The 19,236-nt window shown below is 45.1% G+C and overlaps 1 protein-coding gene across 4 annotated transcripts in view; it reads right to left on the minus strand.

Annotated features, from left to right (window-relative positions):
- Positions 1–19,236, minus strand: part of RXRG (retinoid X receptor gamma) — an 83,295-nt gene that overhangs the window by 8,952 nt on the left and 55,107 nt on the right. For all 4 annotated transcript variants that reach the window (XM_077928287.1, XM_077928289.1, XM_077928290.1 and 1 more), the window contains 6 exons: positions 15,776–15,920; positions 13,695–13,874; positions 12,293–12,462; positions 6,997–7,126; positions 5,548–5,680; positions 1,093–1,184 (listed from right to left, as the gene is read on the minus strand). In XM_077928287.1, coding sequence (XP_077784413.1) covers positions 1,093–1,184; positions 5,548–5,680; positions 6,997–7,126; positions 12,293–12,462; positions 13,695–13,874; positions 15,776–15,920 — 850 coding nt within the window. The remainder of the gene's footprint in view (positions 1–1,092; positions 1,185–5,547; positions 5,681–6,996; positions 7,127–12,292; positions 12,463–13,694; positions 13,875–15,775; positions 15,921–19,236) is intronic.

A 19,236-nucleotide genomic window follows, 5' to 3' on the forward strand; every position in this document is an offset into this window, starting at 1 on the left:
GGGTGAGCTCCCATGGCTCTGTCCCAGCTCCTGCCAACCTAGCAGTTCGAAAGCACACCAGTGCAATAGGTACTGCTGTGACGGGAAGGTAAACAGCATTTCCGTGTGCTCTGGTTTCTGTCACGTTGTTCCATTGAGCCAGAAGAGGTTTAGTCATGCTGGCTGCATGACCCAGAAAGCTGTGGACAAACACCAGCTCCCTCGGCCTGAAGTGAGATTAGTGCCACACCCTATAGTCACCTTTGACTGGACTTAACCGTCCAGGGGTCCTTTACCTTTTTTACTTTACTATGTGGTACCGGCCAGAAACCAAAAAAGACTGCCTCATGGCCCTTACATGGCAACAGGATGGCCTTACAAAGGTAAAGGGTCCCCTGACCATTAGGTCCAGTCGTGGCCGACTCTGGGGTTGCAGCACTCATCTCGCTTTATTGGCCAAGGGAGCAGGCGTACAGCTTCCGGGTCATGTGGCCAGCATGACTAAGCCGCTTCTGGCGAACCAGAGCAGCACATGGAAATGCCATTTACCTTCCCACTGGAGCAGTACCTATTTATCTACTTGCACTTTGACGTGCTTTTGAACTGCTAGGTTGGCAGGAGCTGGGACTGAGCAACAGGAGCTCACCCCATCGCATGGATTTGAACCGCCGCCCTTCTGATCGGCAAGCCCTAGGCTCAGTGGTTTAACCCACAGCACCACCCACGTCCGTTAGGATGGCCTTAGGCAGGCTTAAAGTGGTATCCCCTTCCTTACAATATGAGGCCTACGCATTTTATTCATCTTTTCTACTGCCATCCCCAATGTTGTTCAGTCATTCCTCTCCATGCATTGCTCCATTTCCGTTCTCTTTAAGCACCATCCTTCCTCCATATTTTCCTGCCACTGGACTAACCTGGCTACCTCAGTGCCACATGGATGAATGAGGGAGTGATGGCAAAGCTGGGCAGTTGAGAGAAGAGGTCACCAAGAAGGCCTTTCCCTAGAACCAGCAAGAACAGGCCTGCCCAGGAGCCGCTGCTCAGAACCCAGGGCTAAATTTATTCACGAGTTGATGTGACCCTGGACCAGCTTCCCCAGGCATCCACACATACCTGGATTGAACAGGACAATGGCTCGTAGGCACCCCAGCTCAGATTTGTCCATCTGCATGTCTTTCATTTTGGATACCAGCTCAGTAAGGACCCTGTATTAGAGACAAGAGAGGGAATTGGAGAATCAAAGTCTGCAGTGATGCACTCAGTGTGCAAATAGCAGTCTGAGGTGCCTCCACACCACCGTGTAGAATCGCCAGGCTTCATTCATTCACTTTTCAAGGGGCTTCCATATTGTCAGGAGCTGGACTGAGGAGGAATGGTGAAGATCGCCCTCCCCCCTTCTCCTGACCCTTCCTGAGAACAGGAGGACAGTATAGATTTAGATCAGTGGTTTGCAGAAGGGCATAATTCAGAGGCTGCAGAGGGGAGAGGGGAGAAGCTGGGAAATATTGGGAGCAGCAAGAAGAAGAAGAAGCACCAGGAGAGAGACAGCTGACAGACTCAGTGTCCTTGAAAAGCATTCCTGACCCCCCCTCTCCCAGGACCAGACGGGCGTTGAGAGTAGTAGAACAGAGTAGCAGAAGGCTCAGATTAGCCTGAGCAGGTCTGACATAGAATAGGGGCAGTGCCGGATTTACGTATAAGCTAAACAACCTATAATTTAGGGCCCCACTCTCTTGGGGGATCCCCAAAAAAATAAAGGGAAAAAATGGATGTACAATTCCAAAATATAAGATAAAAAACAAATAAAATAAAACCTACAAACAACCACAGTGTTTTGTGTTGTGTAGGCTCCTATTTGTTATGTGAAAATGGCTTTAGATAACTATTGGGTCCATAAATTACCATATAGCCTATATTCAACAACAAAAACAGTGACAATTTGTTGTTGACAAAGGACAGCTAGACATATAAAGGGCCCCATTACCTTCAGTAGCTTAGGGCCTCGTCAAATCTAAATCCAGCCCTGAATAGGGGAGACGAAATGGGGTGGGACTTTACTTGGAGCAATCCCATAATGGCATAGAGACTACATCCCTTTGTCACTCTGTGAATACTGAATAAATTACGTGGTAAGGACTCTTCATGTTATCTGCTTGTGGGGGGCTGGCTGCCACTGGAGGGGGGATAGTATTCCCTGAGCCTTGACACATATAGTGCCATCATCCAGTCACCATTATCCTGTGTTTTCCATCTTGCTCTTCCACCTTTTCTCAGAGCACAGAAAGCTCACTTTCTTCTGAATTAAAGAGTGGTGCCATCTCTCTATGCGCAGGTGGCTTATCCCATCATTCCTGACCATTGGCCATGCTGAACAGGGCAAACGGGGTGGTGTTGTTCAATGGGGTTGAACAACACCTGGAAGGCACAAAGGCACTCAGTGACTTTTCCTAAGCACCACCCTTCTTCCTTTCAGAAGGAAGTGATTTAGCAGGAAAGTGAACTATCACAGTTCAACATACATTAAGCAGGTCCATTTCTGCAGGCGTCATTTTACACTCAGCTGATTTTTAAATTAGTCTTTTGATTAACACTATATATATATATTTAAATATATATATATATTGTCAGGGGCTCAGGAGCAGAGGCACAGGAAAGGGAGGAAATAGAGAGCGAGGGGGAGGAATCCGAAGGAAATGTTAGTGATGACAGCGGTCCGAGGTCTCTGAGTCTCTCCAGCGAATCGGAGGATTCACAGAAAGGGGCTCCCATGGTCAGAGCAAGGGGGGTGCCTAGGGGGACACCCCAGGGAGAAGGGGCCAGAGGGGACTCAGAGAGCAGCAGTTGGAAATCAGGACCAGCTTCCCCACCAGAGCGCAGTAGGGGGGAGGAGTCCCAGGTATCGGGATCAGGCGGCTCACCGCCAGCGGGAGGATATGAGTCAGGATTGGCCACGCCTCCATCGGAGAGCGAGGAAACGGTCAAAAGGAAGGTCGGAGACTGGGCGCGCGCGCCAAGTTCAAATGTACAGGAGGGCGGCACAGTTGGCAGCCCGGATAGGGAGCCAGGTCCTAAAGCCCGCCGAAAGGAGGGAGAAGAGTCAGGGGGGTCAGCGTCAGAAGCGTCCAGGAAGGAAGGGACCCCGGGGGGTAGAAGGACCCAGAGGAGAAAGGAGAGACGGAAGAGGTGGAGTAAGGTTAGAGTCTTAAACTGGTGTACAGGGGGTGGAGATTCAGATGGAGCTTCGCCGGTCTAGCTTGTAGACGTAGAGCTGCGCGCTGCGGCTTGAAAATGGAAACTGTATTTCAATAAAGACTTTTGTACATTACTACCGGCTAGCGTTGGTCCTCTGTGAGCTGGGACCTGGAGGCAGTTCTGACATATATATTTATAGTTAAAGCCATGGTTTTCCCAGTAGTGATGTATGGAAGTGAGAGCTGGACCATAAAGAAGGCTGATCGCCGAAGAATTGATTCTTTTGAATTATGGTGCTGGAGGAGACTCTTGAGAGTCCCATGGACTGCAAGAAGATCAAACACATCCATTCTTAAAGAAATCAGCCCTGAGTGCTCACTGGAAGGACAGATTGTGAAACTGAGGCTCCAGTACTTTGGCCACCTCATGAGAAGAAAAGACTCTCTGGAGAAGACACTGATGCTGGGAAAGATGGAAGGCACAAGGAGAAGGGGGCGACAGAGGACGAGATGGTTGGATAGTGTTTTCGAGGTTACCAGCATGAGTTTGACCAAACTGCGGGAGGTAGTGGAGGACAGAGGTGCCTGGCGTGCTCTGGTCCATGGGGTCACGAAGAGTCGGACACGACTAAACGACTAAACAACAACATATATATATGGTGTCCTCGGGTGTCTTCCCGTGTAAAAGTTGGGGTGTCTAGGCGACGTTTCGACGAGGTCTCACTCGTCATCTTCAGGCTGGTGCTTTCGGCTTCTTGTTACTGGAACAGAGCAGGATCTCAGTGTTTTAGTTCCTATAAATACTGTTGAGGGGTGTGGTGTATAGCCTCCAATGTTCTGGGCCGAGAGGAAGTTCCCAGGCTAGTGTGCCTTTTCTTCTTTTGTTCCTTAGTTGCTTGAGGGATATCTTGAGTGATTTCTTGAGTGATATCCTGAGTACCACTTAGGTGGGTCATTAGGTGTGGATTAGTTGCTAAAGCCTTTGTGTCTTGACCTCTTGAACTTTGTGAAGAGTTTTTCTGAGAAGATGGCTGTAGTTGTGCTCTGGCTTGGCTTCGTGTATAGGGGCGAGCTGTGGTTTTGTGGCCTGTGCCAGCCAGATCTGTGTAGGGATTGCAGGGGGGTGCAGCATCCGGAGGTGTTGTAACTTTATTTCATTTAAGCAATTTTATATATAATTGCTTAAATGAAATAAAGTTATAACATTCCTTTAAAAAAAAAATGATGGAAGAAATCCTTGCCCACCATATTGTTAAAATTTGTTTTCTCATCTTTTTTAAAAAAATTGAATGATATAGCCAGAAAGCCATTTCAGCAGTAATTAAAAGAATGATTAAAATAAATAAATTGGGTGATAAAATAGCATCCGCCACCCTAAAGTTTATGATGAAGGTGTATTTTGTTTCAAAAGCCGACTCAGGTGAACAGGACCTTCTGTTCCCCTTCCCCACCAGTAGATATGTTTGAGCAGCTGGTATCGGCATGAATGGACAGAAGATATGGAATACCCCAATAGTGTGGAAATCAACTGCAATTCTGCTTATGGTTTATAGTAAATGGGTATTCATTTATAGTGCTAAGAGACGCCTGCCTGGAAGCAGCTATGCAGGCCGTGCACACATTACCAGCTTAAAATGCATCTTGGTTGCTCTTTTTATTGACTAGGGTTGAAGGTGGTCTGGGAGAAAATGCAGCGAAACACACTATTTCATAAGAAAAGGCAGGATAGATATGGGTTGTGGTTAAAGTTGGGTGCACACCACTACCCAGAGAGCTTTTCTCCCTTCCTGAAAGGCTCAAGAAGTGGATTTCCCCCCGGTAGCTTAAACGTTGTTTTCCTTTTTTTTCTCTCGTTATTAAATTAAATTAATGATTAATAATACATAAATAAACAGAAAAATGTGCACCCCACCACTGAGACCATTCCATTATAACTCTGCAACCTCCCAAAATTTCAACACTTCTCGTGCCTCCATTTTAGCAATACACATTCTATGAACACCCATCATATCTCTTTAAAATCATTTCTCCTACATATTCCCCATCTTACCTTAATGGCACATGTTAATTTATCATTAATAGCTATATCCCAAACCTCTTTGTATGATTCTTCCATTTTATATTCTGCTTGCCCCTTCCACTTCCTGGCTATAATAATTCGTGCAGCTGTCAATAAATTTGTGAGCAAGTCCTTCATCGCCTGTGAACCTTCCACCCCATCATAAATAGATAAAAATGCTACCGCTGGACTTTTGGTCAGCTTTAACCCCGTGATTTCTGCTATCTCCTAACCGAGCTTTTTATTCCACCAAATCAACTCAAAGAAGCCGTGAACGTAGAAAAGCGCAAACGTCAAAACAAGAGTTCAGAAACATGCCTGTCGAAAATGGAGCCCACTCCGGCGCTGTGCGCACTGCTCCGTTGCACATGTAAGCCTGTGGCCAGCAGGATGCCGTCCTGCACGGAGACAGAGCGGTGGGAAAAAGAGGCAATCAGCAGCTCATTCCAACCTAGAAGAGAAGACAAGAGTGAAACAGATGCATCTTATGGGACTTGCCTCTTACAAGCCCTTAATGTGAACTGGATTTATTTGTGTTGGGTGTAGCAAAGCTATCGCTTGCTTGCTTGCTTGCTTGCTTGCTTGCTTGCTTGCTTGCTTATTATTCAGTTCTTAAATTTGTATACTGCCCTGTGATGTTAACATATGAGAGTGCTGGAGGTGAATTAGTTAAACAGGTTACCCAATCAGAACCCAGGGGGGTGGAGTCAGAGGGACTATAAAACCAGCTCTGGGAGGGGCAAAGGGAAGAGTTCGTTGGGTGTTGGGTGGTTGGTTGGAGTGGGAGTGGGAGTGAATTGGGATAGAGTCTGTAGGTAGGTTGAGTTAGTGTAGTGAAATAAGCTGAGTCAAGAACAGTTAGGGGCTAGGAAGACAAGTAAATATCTGAGAGGTGGTTTAGTGAGTGAGAGCAGGTAGCAGAAGTTATAGGTCTGGATAGGCACCCTATGATTGTAATTGACCAATACCGTTTATGAAACCACACGCTTGTTAAACTGCAATAAATAAACAGAAGTTTATGTTCCAATTTAACCCTGACTGGACTCAGTATTGTCCCAGGTAGGGCCTGGGTGGTGGCAGTGAGAAATAAAGTGGTGGCACAGGAATCAATAGACGGTGAAACGTCCGGGGACCCTGTGTGATCGCCACATGCCCTTCCTCTGAAAATCACAGGGTGGTTCACAACATAAAAACACAAAATAGCAGCACAAAATACTTAAAAAACAAAAGCAAACCAATAACTCACTTCCCAGAAAGATATTTAAAAGACAATATAAGGATTTATAGAATTTTACAGTATGCAGAGAATAACATGTGTTGAGAAATAACAGAGAGGAGCTGAGGAAAGTCTTGGGGGGGGGAGGGTTCGATGGGGAGGTGGGGGAGAAAAGGGAAAAATTAATGAATATGATATGTTTTGATATTTTGTGATGTTGAAATTGTTAATTTTTAAAAAATTAAAAAATAAATACAGTAGTACCTCTGGATGCGAACAGGATCCGTTCCAGAGCCCCATTCGCATCCTGAGCTGAACGCACGCAGCGTCTGCGCATGCGCGCGTTGCGATTCCCCGCTTCTGCACATGTGCGTGACGTCATTTTGAGCGTCTGCGCATGCGCGAGCGGCGAAACCCGGAAGTAACCCGTTCTGTTACTTCTGGGTCACCGCGGGACGCAACCTGAAAATGTTTAATAAAAACTTGCCTCAAGTGATTGAAGGAAGTACAGCAGTACAGCAGTGGCAAGGTGAGGGGGCCAAAATCCATACCTGCTCGGAGGAGGATAACTTGGTCTTCCAGCGTTAAGTCTGAGAAGTGTGGGATTCGCTTGGCCCATTCCACCAGCGTGAAGAGTTGCTTGTCAGCCGCGTGGCATATGTTGGTGACAGGATCATTGGTCTAAGTGAGAATAAAGCAGGTGGGTGAGTACATTCAACCGCCGCCACCTCGTCGTCATAGCCATCTTGCTCCCCGTTACTGAAAGCACCCCAAATACTGAACCCATAAAAAATTCTTGAAGGCAAAAAGGTTTTTGAATCAGGCATTGGTGCCCATAGGATGGACACAGTGATCCTAGAATGCCTTCAGTATATCTGAAGGAGCATCTCCATCTCCATCATTCAACCCAGACACTGAGGTCCAGCTCCAAGGGCCTTCTGGCGGTTCCCTCGCTGCGAGAAGCCAAGTTACAGGGAACCAGGCAGAGGGCCTTCTCGGTAGTGGCACCCACCCTGTTGGAACGCCCTCCCATCAGATGTCAAGGAAATAAACAACTATCTCACTTTTAGAAGACATCTGAAGGCAGCCCTGTTTAGGAAAGTTTTTAATGTTTGATGTTTTATCATGTTTTTAATATTCTGTTGGGAGCCGCCCAGATTGGCTGGGGTATAAATAATAAATTTATTATTATTATTATTATTATTATTATTATTATTACTCCAATAAACAGCATCTGCAAGTTTCTGCAGTGCTTCAAATGCCCACAAAATCTCTTTGACTAAAAGCGGCCGTAGAACAAAAGTGATTTGTGTACAGTGGTACCTCGGGTTAAGTACTTCCTCGTTCCGGAGGTCTGTTCTTAACCTGAAACTGTTCTTAACCTGAAGCACCACTTTAGCTAATGGGGCCTCCTGCTGCCGCCGCGCCACTGGAGCACGATTTCTGTTCTCATCCTGAAGCAAAGTTCTTAACCCGAGGTACTATTTCTGGGTTAGCGGAGTCTGTAACCTGAAGCGTATGTAACCTGAGGTACCACTGTACACAACACAGGGAGGAATGCTTTCATTTTATCGCTTTTTGCTCTCATTTAAAACTCTTAACTGTTGCCACCTTTGGTTCAAGTTACCCGCACTTTTTTCATCCTCCGTTTATCGGACAATAGCGGAGCACTTTCTCTCAGGCACTTTACAGGCAATGACCAGCAGAGGAAGCTTTCCTCTCTGTTATCCGTTTTAGCTGCGACACAGGCTGCAACCCCTTGGGATATTGGTAGGTGTCACTCACGACCATGGTTTGGTAATGTCCATTTAATAATTTGCAGGCAAAAGACTCTATACAAGGAGACTGTGCAAACCAGAAATCATTGGTGTTAATCCTGCCAACCTAGCAGTTCGAAAGCACGGCAAAGTGCAAGTAGATAAATAGGTACCACTCCGGCAGGAAGGTAAACAGCGTTTCCGTGCGCTGCTCTGGTTCGCCAGAAGCGGCTTAGTCATGCTGGCCACATGACCCGGAAGCTGTACGCTGGCTCCCTCGGCCAATAAAGCGAGATGAGCACCGCAACCCCAGAGTCGTCCACAACTGGACCTAATGGTCAGGGGTCCCTTTACCTTTAATCCAAAATCTAGTGGTTGTTTGTAATGCACACCTGTTAGGGTCTTTGTTTTCATAGTACACACCATTTCTGATTGGTAACCCCAGCAAAGCTAAATAATCCTGCAACTTAATCAAGTAATTCTTACCTGGATAGATGAATGTGCATATTGCATTTGCAATATGGACTGAATATGGACCTGCCCTGTGGAACTCCCTCCCACCAGATGTCAAAGAGAACAACAACTACCAGACTTTTAGAAGACATCTGAAGGCAGCCCTGTTTAGGGAAGCTTTTAATGTTGATGCATTACTGTATTTTAATATTTTGTTGGAAGCTGTCCAGAGTGGCTGGGGAAGCCCAGCCAGATGGGCGTGGTATAAATCTTCTTCTTCTTCTTCTTCTTCTTCTTCTTCTTCTTATTATTATTATTATTATTATTATTATTATTAAGACACTACTGAAGGCGCTTGTCAGTGCCTAGCTCTAAGATTAACATAGCTGGGTGCCACTATTTGAGTTCTCTGAACGAAGGCGGTTCTGAAAGGTCCTTTTTGGGAGAAGGAAATATGTCCTTGGCTTTCACCGCCTGCTCTTCTGCACCACCAAGAGTGCTCTGTTCCCACTGGAATTCAAACCGGGAGTACCCATTGTGTCATCTCTGTTCCCAGCATAGCTGTCAACCGTCCCTTATTTGGCGGGAAGCTCCCTTATCCCAGCTCCGTGCCCCTCTGCTGTCCCTTATTGATGATGTCCCTTAAATTTCCCGGGTTTCATGCTCGCCTGGCTCGGGAGGGAAGCAGTGGCTCTGGGTCCTCCGCCACGAGAGAGAGTCCGCGCAAGAGCTGCCATGTCTCCGTCTCTCCCTTTTCCCCCTGAGGGGTGCGTCGTGAGGAGACGGGTGGCGGCAGGCAGGCAGGCAGCCCCTCTCTTGCAAGACTTCTGCCACGTTGCCAGGGGAAGCCAGAGGCGGCGGTGGTGGCTGAGGAGGCGGCCTGAGGGAGGAGGAAGAGGAGGGGATGGGGAGGGACGCAGAAGGGCGCTGCCGCAACCGCCTCATGCCGGGCTCGCGGGCGGCGTGGGAGAGAGTCTCTCTCCCTCCCTTCCTCTCTCTCGGGCAGGAAGGGCCAATGGAACTCCTCGCGCCAGGATGACGGCAGCCCCGACGTGCTGTTTAGCATACCCTCCAACCAGTGCAACATCTTAATGTAGTGATTTCCCCCTCTGCATCCCTTTCATAATTCTATTTTTATAAATCATTTGTCCATCCATATTTCAAATTTTTACTACAAGTTATCTGTCAATCCTACCAATGTATGTAACTCTTTACAACAGCTTTTCAAATAAATTATAAACTTTCCCCATTCTTTATTAAAGAGGTCCTCTTCCTGGTTTCTAATTCTGCTTGTAAGCTTTGCCATCTTGACGTCGTTCATCAGTTTTGTCTGCCCCTCTTCTTTGGTCGGAGTTGTAGACCCTTAGGATCATCTAGTCCAACCCCCTGCAAAACAGAGTCAGTCGCAGCAAAAGCAGCATGGCTCCATGAGTGGCGTATTTATGCATAAACTAAGCCAAATTCCCTTATTTTGGCTGCTGATCCCTTATTTTTGAGGCTGCTGGTCCCTTATTTTCAAATCTGTAAGTTGACAGCTATGTGTTCCCAGAGAGTAACATATTCAGGCAGCGGTGGTGGTTTTTGGTTGAACCTGAAGCAAGAACTTGGGCTTTTGTCTGCCTTTGTTTTGTGAACTCTCTACCCCATAGGGGAAGCAAAGTGTCACCCCTGAACTGCCACCAGCATGACTGTTGTCCTCCGAGTCCTCCCTCTCCCACCCCAACCCTCCCTCCCCCTCTTTCCTTTTTCCTTTCTCCTTCTGTGACGGAACTCCTATTTGGGGACTTCCCTGGCTTTTTTCTGGCCCACATAGGACCAGTCTGGATAGTTGGCCTTGGTGAAGATTTTACGTTTTCATCCCCCAAAAAGTTTTTGATTTGAGTTTCTTCTGAAATGAGACTGCATTTTAATGTTGTATTTTAATTTTGTTTTTAAGTTGTATTTGAATCAATTGTTTTTAAACCTGGTGTTAGCTGCCCTGAGCCCTGTCTCCCCCGCTGGGGAGGGCGGGGTATAAATAAAATTATTTATTTATTTATTTATTTATTTCCAGTCAGTTGGTTCCTCAGGGAGAAGACTGGAGGCAAAATGATCAGAATTCTCTGAAAGACAACCAAACCACCCTTGCTGCTCTCCTCTGCCAAAGAATACCATTTATACCTAGCCTAAGTTCTCAACACAACCGATCAACCAACTCCCCTTCAGACTGCGAATCTGCAGTGCATATGCCAAAAGAGGCCATGCCGTAAGTGTTTATTCTTTGTAAAGCTCAACAGGCACTTCACATAGAACTGCTGACACCTTGCCCAGCTTAAATCAAGTCTGGTCTGCGCACAATGCTTCAAATGCTGCATTTTCATCGAACCCAGCATAGATCTGGACTGAGGCAACTTCTCCCATTGACAGAGGATGGCTCTGCAGGTTAAAGCTCCCCAGCATTAGGTGGGCTGTGCCTTGCGCTGGCAGGATCAGGCCAAAGGCATGTTATGTTAAACCTGCTTTTTAAAAAGTGTGTGCTTAAGCGGACCGCTTTTATGCTGGTGCAAAAGAAGCCACGTGGGCGCCCAGCCCCCAAATTCCCCCTGTCTGCTATTTATTTTGTGAACCACCCTGAGAGCTGTGGGTAAATGGCGGTATGCAAATTTAATAAATAATACTAATATTAATAATAGTTCCCCACCACAAGGGTGCAATTTAGTGCAAACAGTACCTTCGAGACAAACAGAAGTCAGGTGTTATGTACTGAGTTGAATAGGATCCAAAATGCAGCAGTCTGATTGGTCCTAGAACAATAGGATTCAGAATGCAGCAGTCTGATTGGTCCTAGAACAATAGGATTCAGAATGCAGCAGTCTGATTGGTCCTAGAACAATAGGATCCAGAATGCAGCAGTCTGACTGGTCCACAGGAGCCACCCAATCCAGCTCCAGGTGGAAGTGAATCCGCAACTTGATTGGCCTACAGGAGAATCCCGGAAATAGCCAATCACGTGGGGCCCACTGTGTAAATAACGTATATAAAGCAGACATTCTGGGGGAACTCCCATTCCTCCTCACCACTATGAGCTGAATAAAGAGCATGAAATCCACTCTCGACTCCGAGTATATTTCATCAGGGGTGTGTGAATTTCAGCAGGGTCCTAGTTTGGATCAGCGGCTTTACTTTGCTTTTTTAAAAAGGCGAGCTTAAGCACTTTTTTTAAAGCCTGTTTAGCAAAACATGTAGTTTGGCCCTCTGGGCATGCATGTATGAATCACTCTCATTATTCTTCACTCTCAAATTTACCGTATTTTTCGTTCTATAAGACGCACCAGACCACAAGACGCACCTAGTTTTTGGAGGAGGAAAACAAGAAGAAGAAAAATCTGAATCTCAGAAGCCAGAACAGCAAGAGGGATTGCTGCGCAGTGAAAGCAGCAATCCCTCTTGCTGTTCTGGCTTCTGGGATAGCTGTGCAGCCTGCATTCGCTCTACAAGATGCGCACACATTTGCCCTTACTTTTTAGGAGGGAAAAAGTGAGTCTTATAGAGCAAAAAATACGGTAATAAACAGAAATTTAATTAATACTACTACTACTACTACGAATAGTAATAATAAGTTGTCCAAGTAACAGCCCAGTCCCAAGAAGCCACTTACTGAGTTGTCAGCGTTCACATCACTGTAAGATTCGGTTTTGGGCTCAACAGCCATTTCAGCCTCTAAAATCCTCTCCACAGGCATGTCTTCATTGCTGCTGCCACAGCTGCTTGTAGACTCAGCTTCATTCTCACTCCGCTCTCTGCTTCTCTGCCTCTCCTCTTGAACCGCTGAGTAGGAAAAAATATATATTAAAAAAACAACCAGGTTTTGTCCCAGTCCAAACATTTCAGGCATGTTAAGTTGTGGGTGAACATATCAGACGACACAGCAATTCTTCAGACAGCTCTTGTTTATTCACAGGCCAGAACAGAACTGAACTGAAGGGTTCAGCCAACCTGCTTATATAGAGCTCAACTACAATGCAACAGTAACAACTTTCTGTAACTATCCAAAACTGTCCAAAACAAAAAAATTCCTTCCAGTAGCACCTTAAAGACCAACTAAGTTAGTTCTTGGTATGAGCTTTCGTGTGCATGCACACTTCTTCAGATACACATGCATGCACACGAAAGCTCATACCAAAAACTAACTTAGTTGGTCTTTAAGGTGCTACTGGAAGGAATTTTTTTTTGTTTTGACTATGGCAGACCAACACGGCTACCTATCTGTAACTGTAACTATCCAATCACTGAACGTCACTTTCAATTCCTTATTTTGTAAAATTTGTAATTTATAAAGTTAAAATTGTTAGTAGTATTGGAATAACATTTGTAGTTTAATGGTGAATTTTGGACACAATGGAGAGGTAAAATATTTGGATTATTATAAAAGATGCAGGAAGAAATGATTAACAGTCGGACCCACAAGGGGGAGAAGGGAAGTCCAGGAGATTCTTTGGAATCTTGTATCTATGTTGTATGTTTGATATGTGACTGTAAAATTTTAATCTGAAAAACCAAATAAATTTATTAAATATATAAAATATATAATATATCTGTGTTTTTTTCTGGGGGGATGCAGGGGTATGCATACCCCGAAACATTTTGTGAATCTTTGTACTTTTGTCCATTTACTGTTTTTATTTTTCCCGATTTGAACTAAAAAATGGTGATTTTCTTGAGTCAAAATGAGAGTACCCCTAAACATTTTTAAAGGAAAAAAGCACTAAATAATATAAATATAAATATATAAATATAAATAATATAAATATAAATATAAATATAAATATAAATATAAATAATATAAATATAAATATAAATATAAATATAAATATAAATATAAATATAAATATAAATATAAATATGTTTGCCCTGCAGTGTATTCACTCCCAACTACTGTGGGACTGGTTCATCCAGTGCAGTGATAGAGCAGAGATTCTGGGCTACCAACTGTCCAGAATATTCCGGCCAGCGCAACCAAGGATGGAGCGTGTGTGTTGTGCCTCCCCATCTGGACGTACCTTCCCTCTTCATCCCCATCGCTAGACATTTCTGGTAGCGGCAGTACTGGCAACGATTCCGTTGGCGCTTGTCAATCAGGCAGTCCTTGTTATCGCGGCATGTATAGATGAGGTCCTTCCTGATGGTCCGCTTGAAGAAGCCTTTGCAGCCTTCGCAGCTGTATACCCCATAGTGCTTCCCTGGCAAGAAGGCAGAAGCACATGTCAATGAACATCACGGTCAGGAGACGAGAGCAAGCGATTCGAGGGAGGTACAGAGAGGCAGTGGTGGACTTTGGGCTCTCAAATTTCAACGGCACCCTGGGCAACACTAAAATTCGCCTCTCTCGCTCCGTTCTACGGTGTTGACTTAGCAACCCCTGCCCATGGAGTAACAAAGAGTTGGACACGACTAAACGACTAAACAATGTGAAAGCCACCATGGAGTTTTGCGTTCTAGCAACGTTTTATATCTATTCCATACCTCATAAATTGATTTCCTTATAGTGTAGTTTAAGAAGCCTCTATGAATTTTAACCTTATCATACCACAAATACGCGTGCCATCCGAATCTGTTATCATATCCTTCTAAATCCAATACATCTGTATGGTCAAAAAGTATCCAATCCTTTAACCAGCAGAAACAGGCTGCCTCATAGTATATTTCTCATCTTGAGAAACCCCAATTCCTGGCAACATTCAACCTGTCTGCCAAGCCAAACTAAGGTTGGGGACAGAAAGTAGTTTTTAAGAGACTTAAGAACATTAGAGACCACCCTCCCTTCCCTTGCTGGATTAAGCAAAAAGATCCGTCCAGTCCAGTTTCCCAAAATAATATCAAACAGATGCCTCCAACTAGCCCCCTAAAAGCAAGGCCTGGAGGCCATAGCCCCTGAACATGTTGGCTCCGTTTGGCAATGGGTTTGTTTAATCACCTTTTGAGGAGAAGGCCCCATGGAACTCAATGGGACTTACTTCTCAGTAGAAACATGTAGGACTCTGCTATAAAGTCGTCTAAGATGGTGCCTGTCACCATGGATGTAGCCAGGGGGCAGGGGGACAGCTGCCACCCTAAATCAAGTAAATAAATAAAAATATTTAACTAACTGACCAATCGCATCACAGATAGCTCAGTTTTGCCCCCCCCCCCAACATAAATCCTGGCTACACTCATGCCTATCACCTTGCATTGTGGCAGTGAATTCAATAAATTAATAGTGTGTTGTTTGGGGGGGGGATGCTTGTTTGTCTGTCCTCAATCCATCAATCAGAAAGTTTGTGTGTAACATGCTGAATATGCATTACAGAATACTGTACTGTGCTTTCAAAGAGTTTGGTCTTTAGGGAGAAGATCTTTTAAAAGGCCAGGAGCAGGAATTACTGACCTCAACTAGAAAATCAATGAGGCAGGGTCATGTAACATGGAATAGCCAAGTCTTCTGGCTGCTTCCATGTCTTATACACCTCAAGGGAGCCTGAAATCTGCCTCGACAAAAATTTAAGTATGAGATTCTCAAGTTCCCATGTTAACACCCAATTCCATAAAGAATGACAGTGCTCAGAACTGTAATACTCTGGAATATCTGACTACAGATTAGGAATAAAAGTAAAAAAAGGTAAAAGACCCCTGGATGGTTAAGTCCAGTCAAAGGCGACTATGGGGCTGCAGTGCTCATCTTGCTTCAGGCCGAGGGAGCCAGCATTTGTCCACAGACAGCTTTCTGGGCCATGTGGCCAGCAGGACTAAACCGCTTCTGGAGCAATGGAACACTGTGACGGAACCCAGAGCGCACAGAAACACCATTTAACGGTACCTTCCCGCCACAGTGGTACCTATTTATCTACTTGCACAGGTGTGCTTTCGGAGTACTAGGTTGGCAGGAGCTGGGACAGAGCAACGGGAGCTCACCCCGTCACAGGGATTTGAACTGCCGACCTTCCGATCGGCAAGCCCAAGAGGCTCCGTGGTTTAGACCACAGCGCCACCCGCACCAAAACCAATCAATACAATCTTATTTTGCGGGGGTGGACACAATGTCCTTAAAGATGCCAAGTGTCTTCATATACAAGCTGCAGTCAAGAGCTTAAAATAGGTTTGGTACCTGATGACCTGTCCCCACAAATCGCACAGATGTGCTTGGTCAGCGATCCTGGGCTTGTGGATGCGTAATTCATGGCTCCCATCCCTTGCAGTCCCGGCAGAGGCTTGATGTCTTCAGAGCTGCTGACACTATTCATGACATTAAGCTGAAAAGAGAAGGTGGACACATAGAGAGAAAGAAAGAGAGATGCTGATGCCATGACCGTGACCCAACATTCACGTTAACAGTTCTCATGGAAAGTATTCAGCCAGCACCTCTTCCACATGGGAGCTGTACACATGACCACCCTGATTTCCATGATCGGGTGGCAAGTTCTGAAGCTGTTGCAGCCACTTATGCCGATGTGTAAGTGCCTGCAAGACCGTAGAAGCAGAGTCTGGCTGTGAGCCTGCAAGCACATGCTCAAGGTGCCCAAGTGACTATTTGAGGCAGCGCAACCAGGCATTTCTAAGCTAAGTTGCCAAGCCGCTGCCACAGATCCAATGCATAACAACAAGTGGAAAGAGGGGACATAGCACGACTCACCTCTCCATAAGACTCTTGGTGAAAGTGCTTCTTGGGAGAAGGTTGAGTGCCTCCTGAAATTCTGGCCTTCTGAGCTGCAACCAACTAAGCTGTGTCTTAGAATCATTTTTCCCCCAAAAAAGGAAAACGATAAGCATCCTTCCCTCTTGTGGTACCCACCATTTACAAATCTTTCATTTACAAACCTTGATATCTGGGGACTCCGGGAAGTGAAATTTCTTCAGATTCTGCCTATGCACCCCCCATAAGGTAAAGGTAAAGGAACCCCTGACCATTAGGTCCAGTCGTGGCCGACTCTGGGGTTGCGGCGCTCATCTCGCTTTATTGGCCGAGGGAGCCGGCGTACAGCTTCTGGGTCATGAGGCCAGCATGACTAAGCCGCTTCTAGCGAACCAGAGCAGTACACGGAAACGCCGTTTACCTTCCCGCCGGAGTGGTACCTACTTATCTACTTGCACTTGACGTGCTTTCGAACAGCTAGGTTGGCAGGAGCACGGACCGAACTGCACACCTTCTGATCAGCAAGTCCTAGGTTCTGTGGTTTAACCCACAGCGCCACCCGCATCCCTCTACACCCCCCCTAATTATCTCTTTGTAAGGCTGTGTTTCTTCTGCTGATCGTATTTGCTTTACCGGTACTTCTGACATTTCTGCACACTTTCCAATTATACTTCTTCATTTGCTATGTGTGCTAGTCGCCGTGTTCTTGATTTGTGAGTCCTTTAAATAGCCTTATATGGTAATAAAAGCACCAGCCTTCTATGTTTGATTTTGTATGTATACGCCAGTACAGAATTTGGTCATTCAAATACTTAGTAATGTATAATAACCATGTGATGTTCAAAAACTCATACACCTGTTTCCTGAAGCCTCCTGCAAAATATCGTTAATGTGAAAGCTCCAAACACATCCACTGGAATTCCTTGGTAGTTTTGCTGAACCTCAGAGCTTTCACTTCGGACAAGAATTGAGAGAACTTTTGACATGCTTACAAAGAACCCCGCCATTCCCTGGAACTGCTCCAACCTAACAAGTTTCCATATTGGGACCAGATGCAACTTTAGAAAAGCTCCTGACTGATATCCAATTATACTGCTGGAAGTGGTATTAAGATCAATCTACTGCTTTAATGCAAGATCCTTCATGCACCAATTAACCCATTAATCAATCCATAGGTCGTGAAGCACAAAAGGGAACAACAATCATCAAGGTATGAAAACCATTAGTTCAGAGCAAGTAAGCCAAAGGAAGTTCCCAAGGCTTCTAGACACTTTGGTCAGCTCCAGAATGCTCAATCTGAAAGTTTTCAGCACTCAAATGTATGACCGTGAATGTCTTCAAATGGCGCATATCCCATTTTTACTAGTGTATTCCTTTGGGCTCAGAAAAGTGTGATGTGGGAGTTTTAAATGAAAAGCACCAGTAGAAGGGAAGTCAAGAAGTCTAGCCAAAACTGTTGCACTTTGCTGGTTTGGGGCAAGCATCATCAACTGGTTTCCTAATATTATTTCAGCTCTATAAACTACTCTTGTAGACTTACACACATACCTCTCAAGAACAAAGGACAGCAATAAGGTACATTTTGGTGTTTTTTATGTATTTTTTAAAATATCAAAACCTACATTCAAGCATGTAGCAGCTCATCAAGAAACTTTTATTGACCCTTTGGAAAAGATCTAGCATCTCAACACCAATTCTAAAAAAAAATCATTTCCTGTACATTTGATTTCACCCCACCCCACAAGGCATATTCTCCCATTGTCTCCCAAGCAGCAGTGAGTTTCATTTTCTTAGGAGTGCTTTGCACTCTTCCATTTTCCATTTCCTATTCCTGGAAGGGATGGTGGGAGAGCTGCGGGCGGCAAACGACTTGTTATGTTGATAGCTTGGCTAGCAGCCAGATAGAGGTTTCAACATTTCATTCCTGGGCAGTTGTGTGGCCCTTGTTTTTATCTGAACTTCAACACACAGCCACAATCCCAAGAAAAACAGCTTCACCTCTTCTATAAAGTGGGGACGGGGCGAGTTATTACATGAATTCATGCAGTTTACTGCACAGTGGTGCCTCGCAAGACAAAATTAATCCGTTCCGCGAGTCTCTTCGTCTTGCGGTTTTTTCGTCTTGCGAAGCACGGCTATTAGCGGCTTAGCGGCTATTAACGGCTTAGCGGCTTAGCGGCTATTAACGGCTTAGCGGCTTTAAGAAAAAGGAAACAAACTCGCAAGAACTCGCAAGACGTTTCGTCTTGCGAAGCAAGCCCATAGGGAAATTCGTCTTGCGGAACAACTCAAAAAACGGAAAACTCTTTCGTCTAGCGAGTTTTTCGTCTTGCGAGGAATTCGTCTTGCGGGGCACCACTGTACTGTTTAATTTCTGGAAACCAAGGGAGATCACATTCCAGGGGTGTCCTTCTTGTTTATTAATTAGGGAAGCAGAAATCATTGGTGCATATAAGACATAAGCTCTTCTTCAGGGAGAAAGGCAGGTGAGAACAGTAGCATAATCAGGATGTACTTATTGGCTGTGTTTATTAGATAGTTACTAAATAGCTAAAGTTCTCTAGGTAATGGGCAGCTGAATAATATTTAAAAAAAAAAAAACACCACAAAATAGGAAGTCTGGACACAGCCTGGGCAGGGAAATAAAATGACAACAATTTTGCAATGTAGTTAATTATTATTTGAAAAATAATTATTGTGGCATATTTGGTATGGAATATTTAAATGTGTTTTCAAGGTGGCAGATTAAAAGGCCAGAGAGAGCTTGCTCAGAAGCCCCAGTGGTGGCAATGAGCTTTGGGAGACTGACACCACTATGCTGTGCTGCAGCCTAACTTAGTACAATGAATATAATAATATAATAATAATAATTTATTATTTATACCCCGCCCATCTGGCTGGGTTTCCCCAACCACTCTTGGCGGCCCCCAACAGAA

Source organism: Podarcis muralis, chromosome 5 (genome assembly GCF_964188315.1).
Source record: "Podarcis muralis chromosome 5, rPodMur119.hap1.1, whole genome shotgun sequence".
Lineage (NCBI taxonomy): Eukaryota > Metazoa > Chordata > Lepidosauria > Squamata > Lacertidae > Podarcis > Podarcis muralis.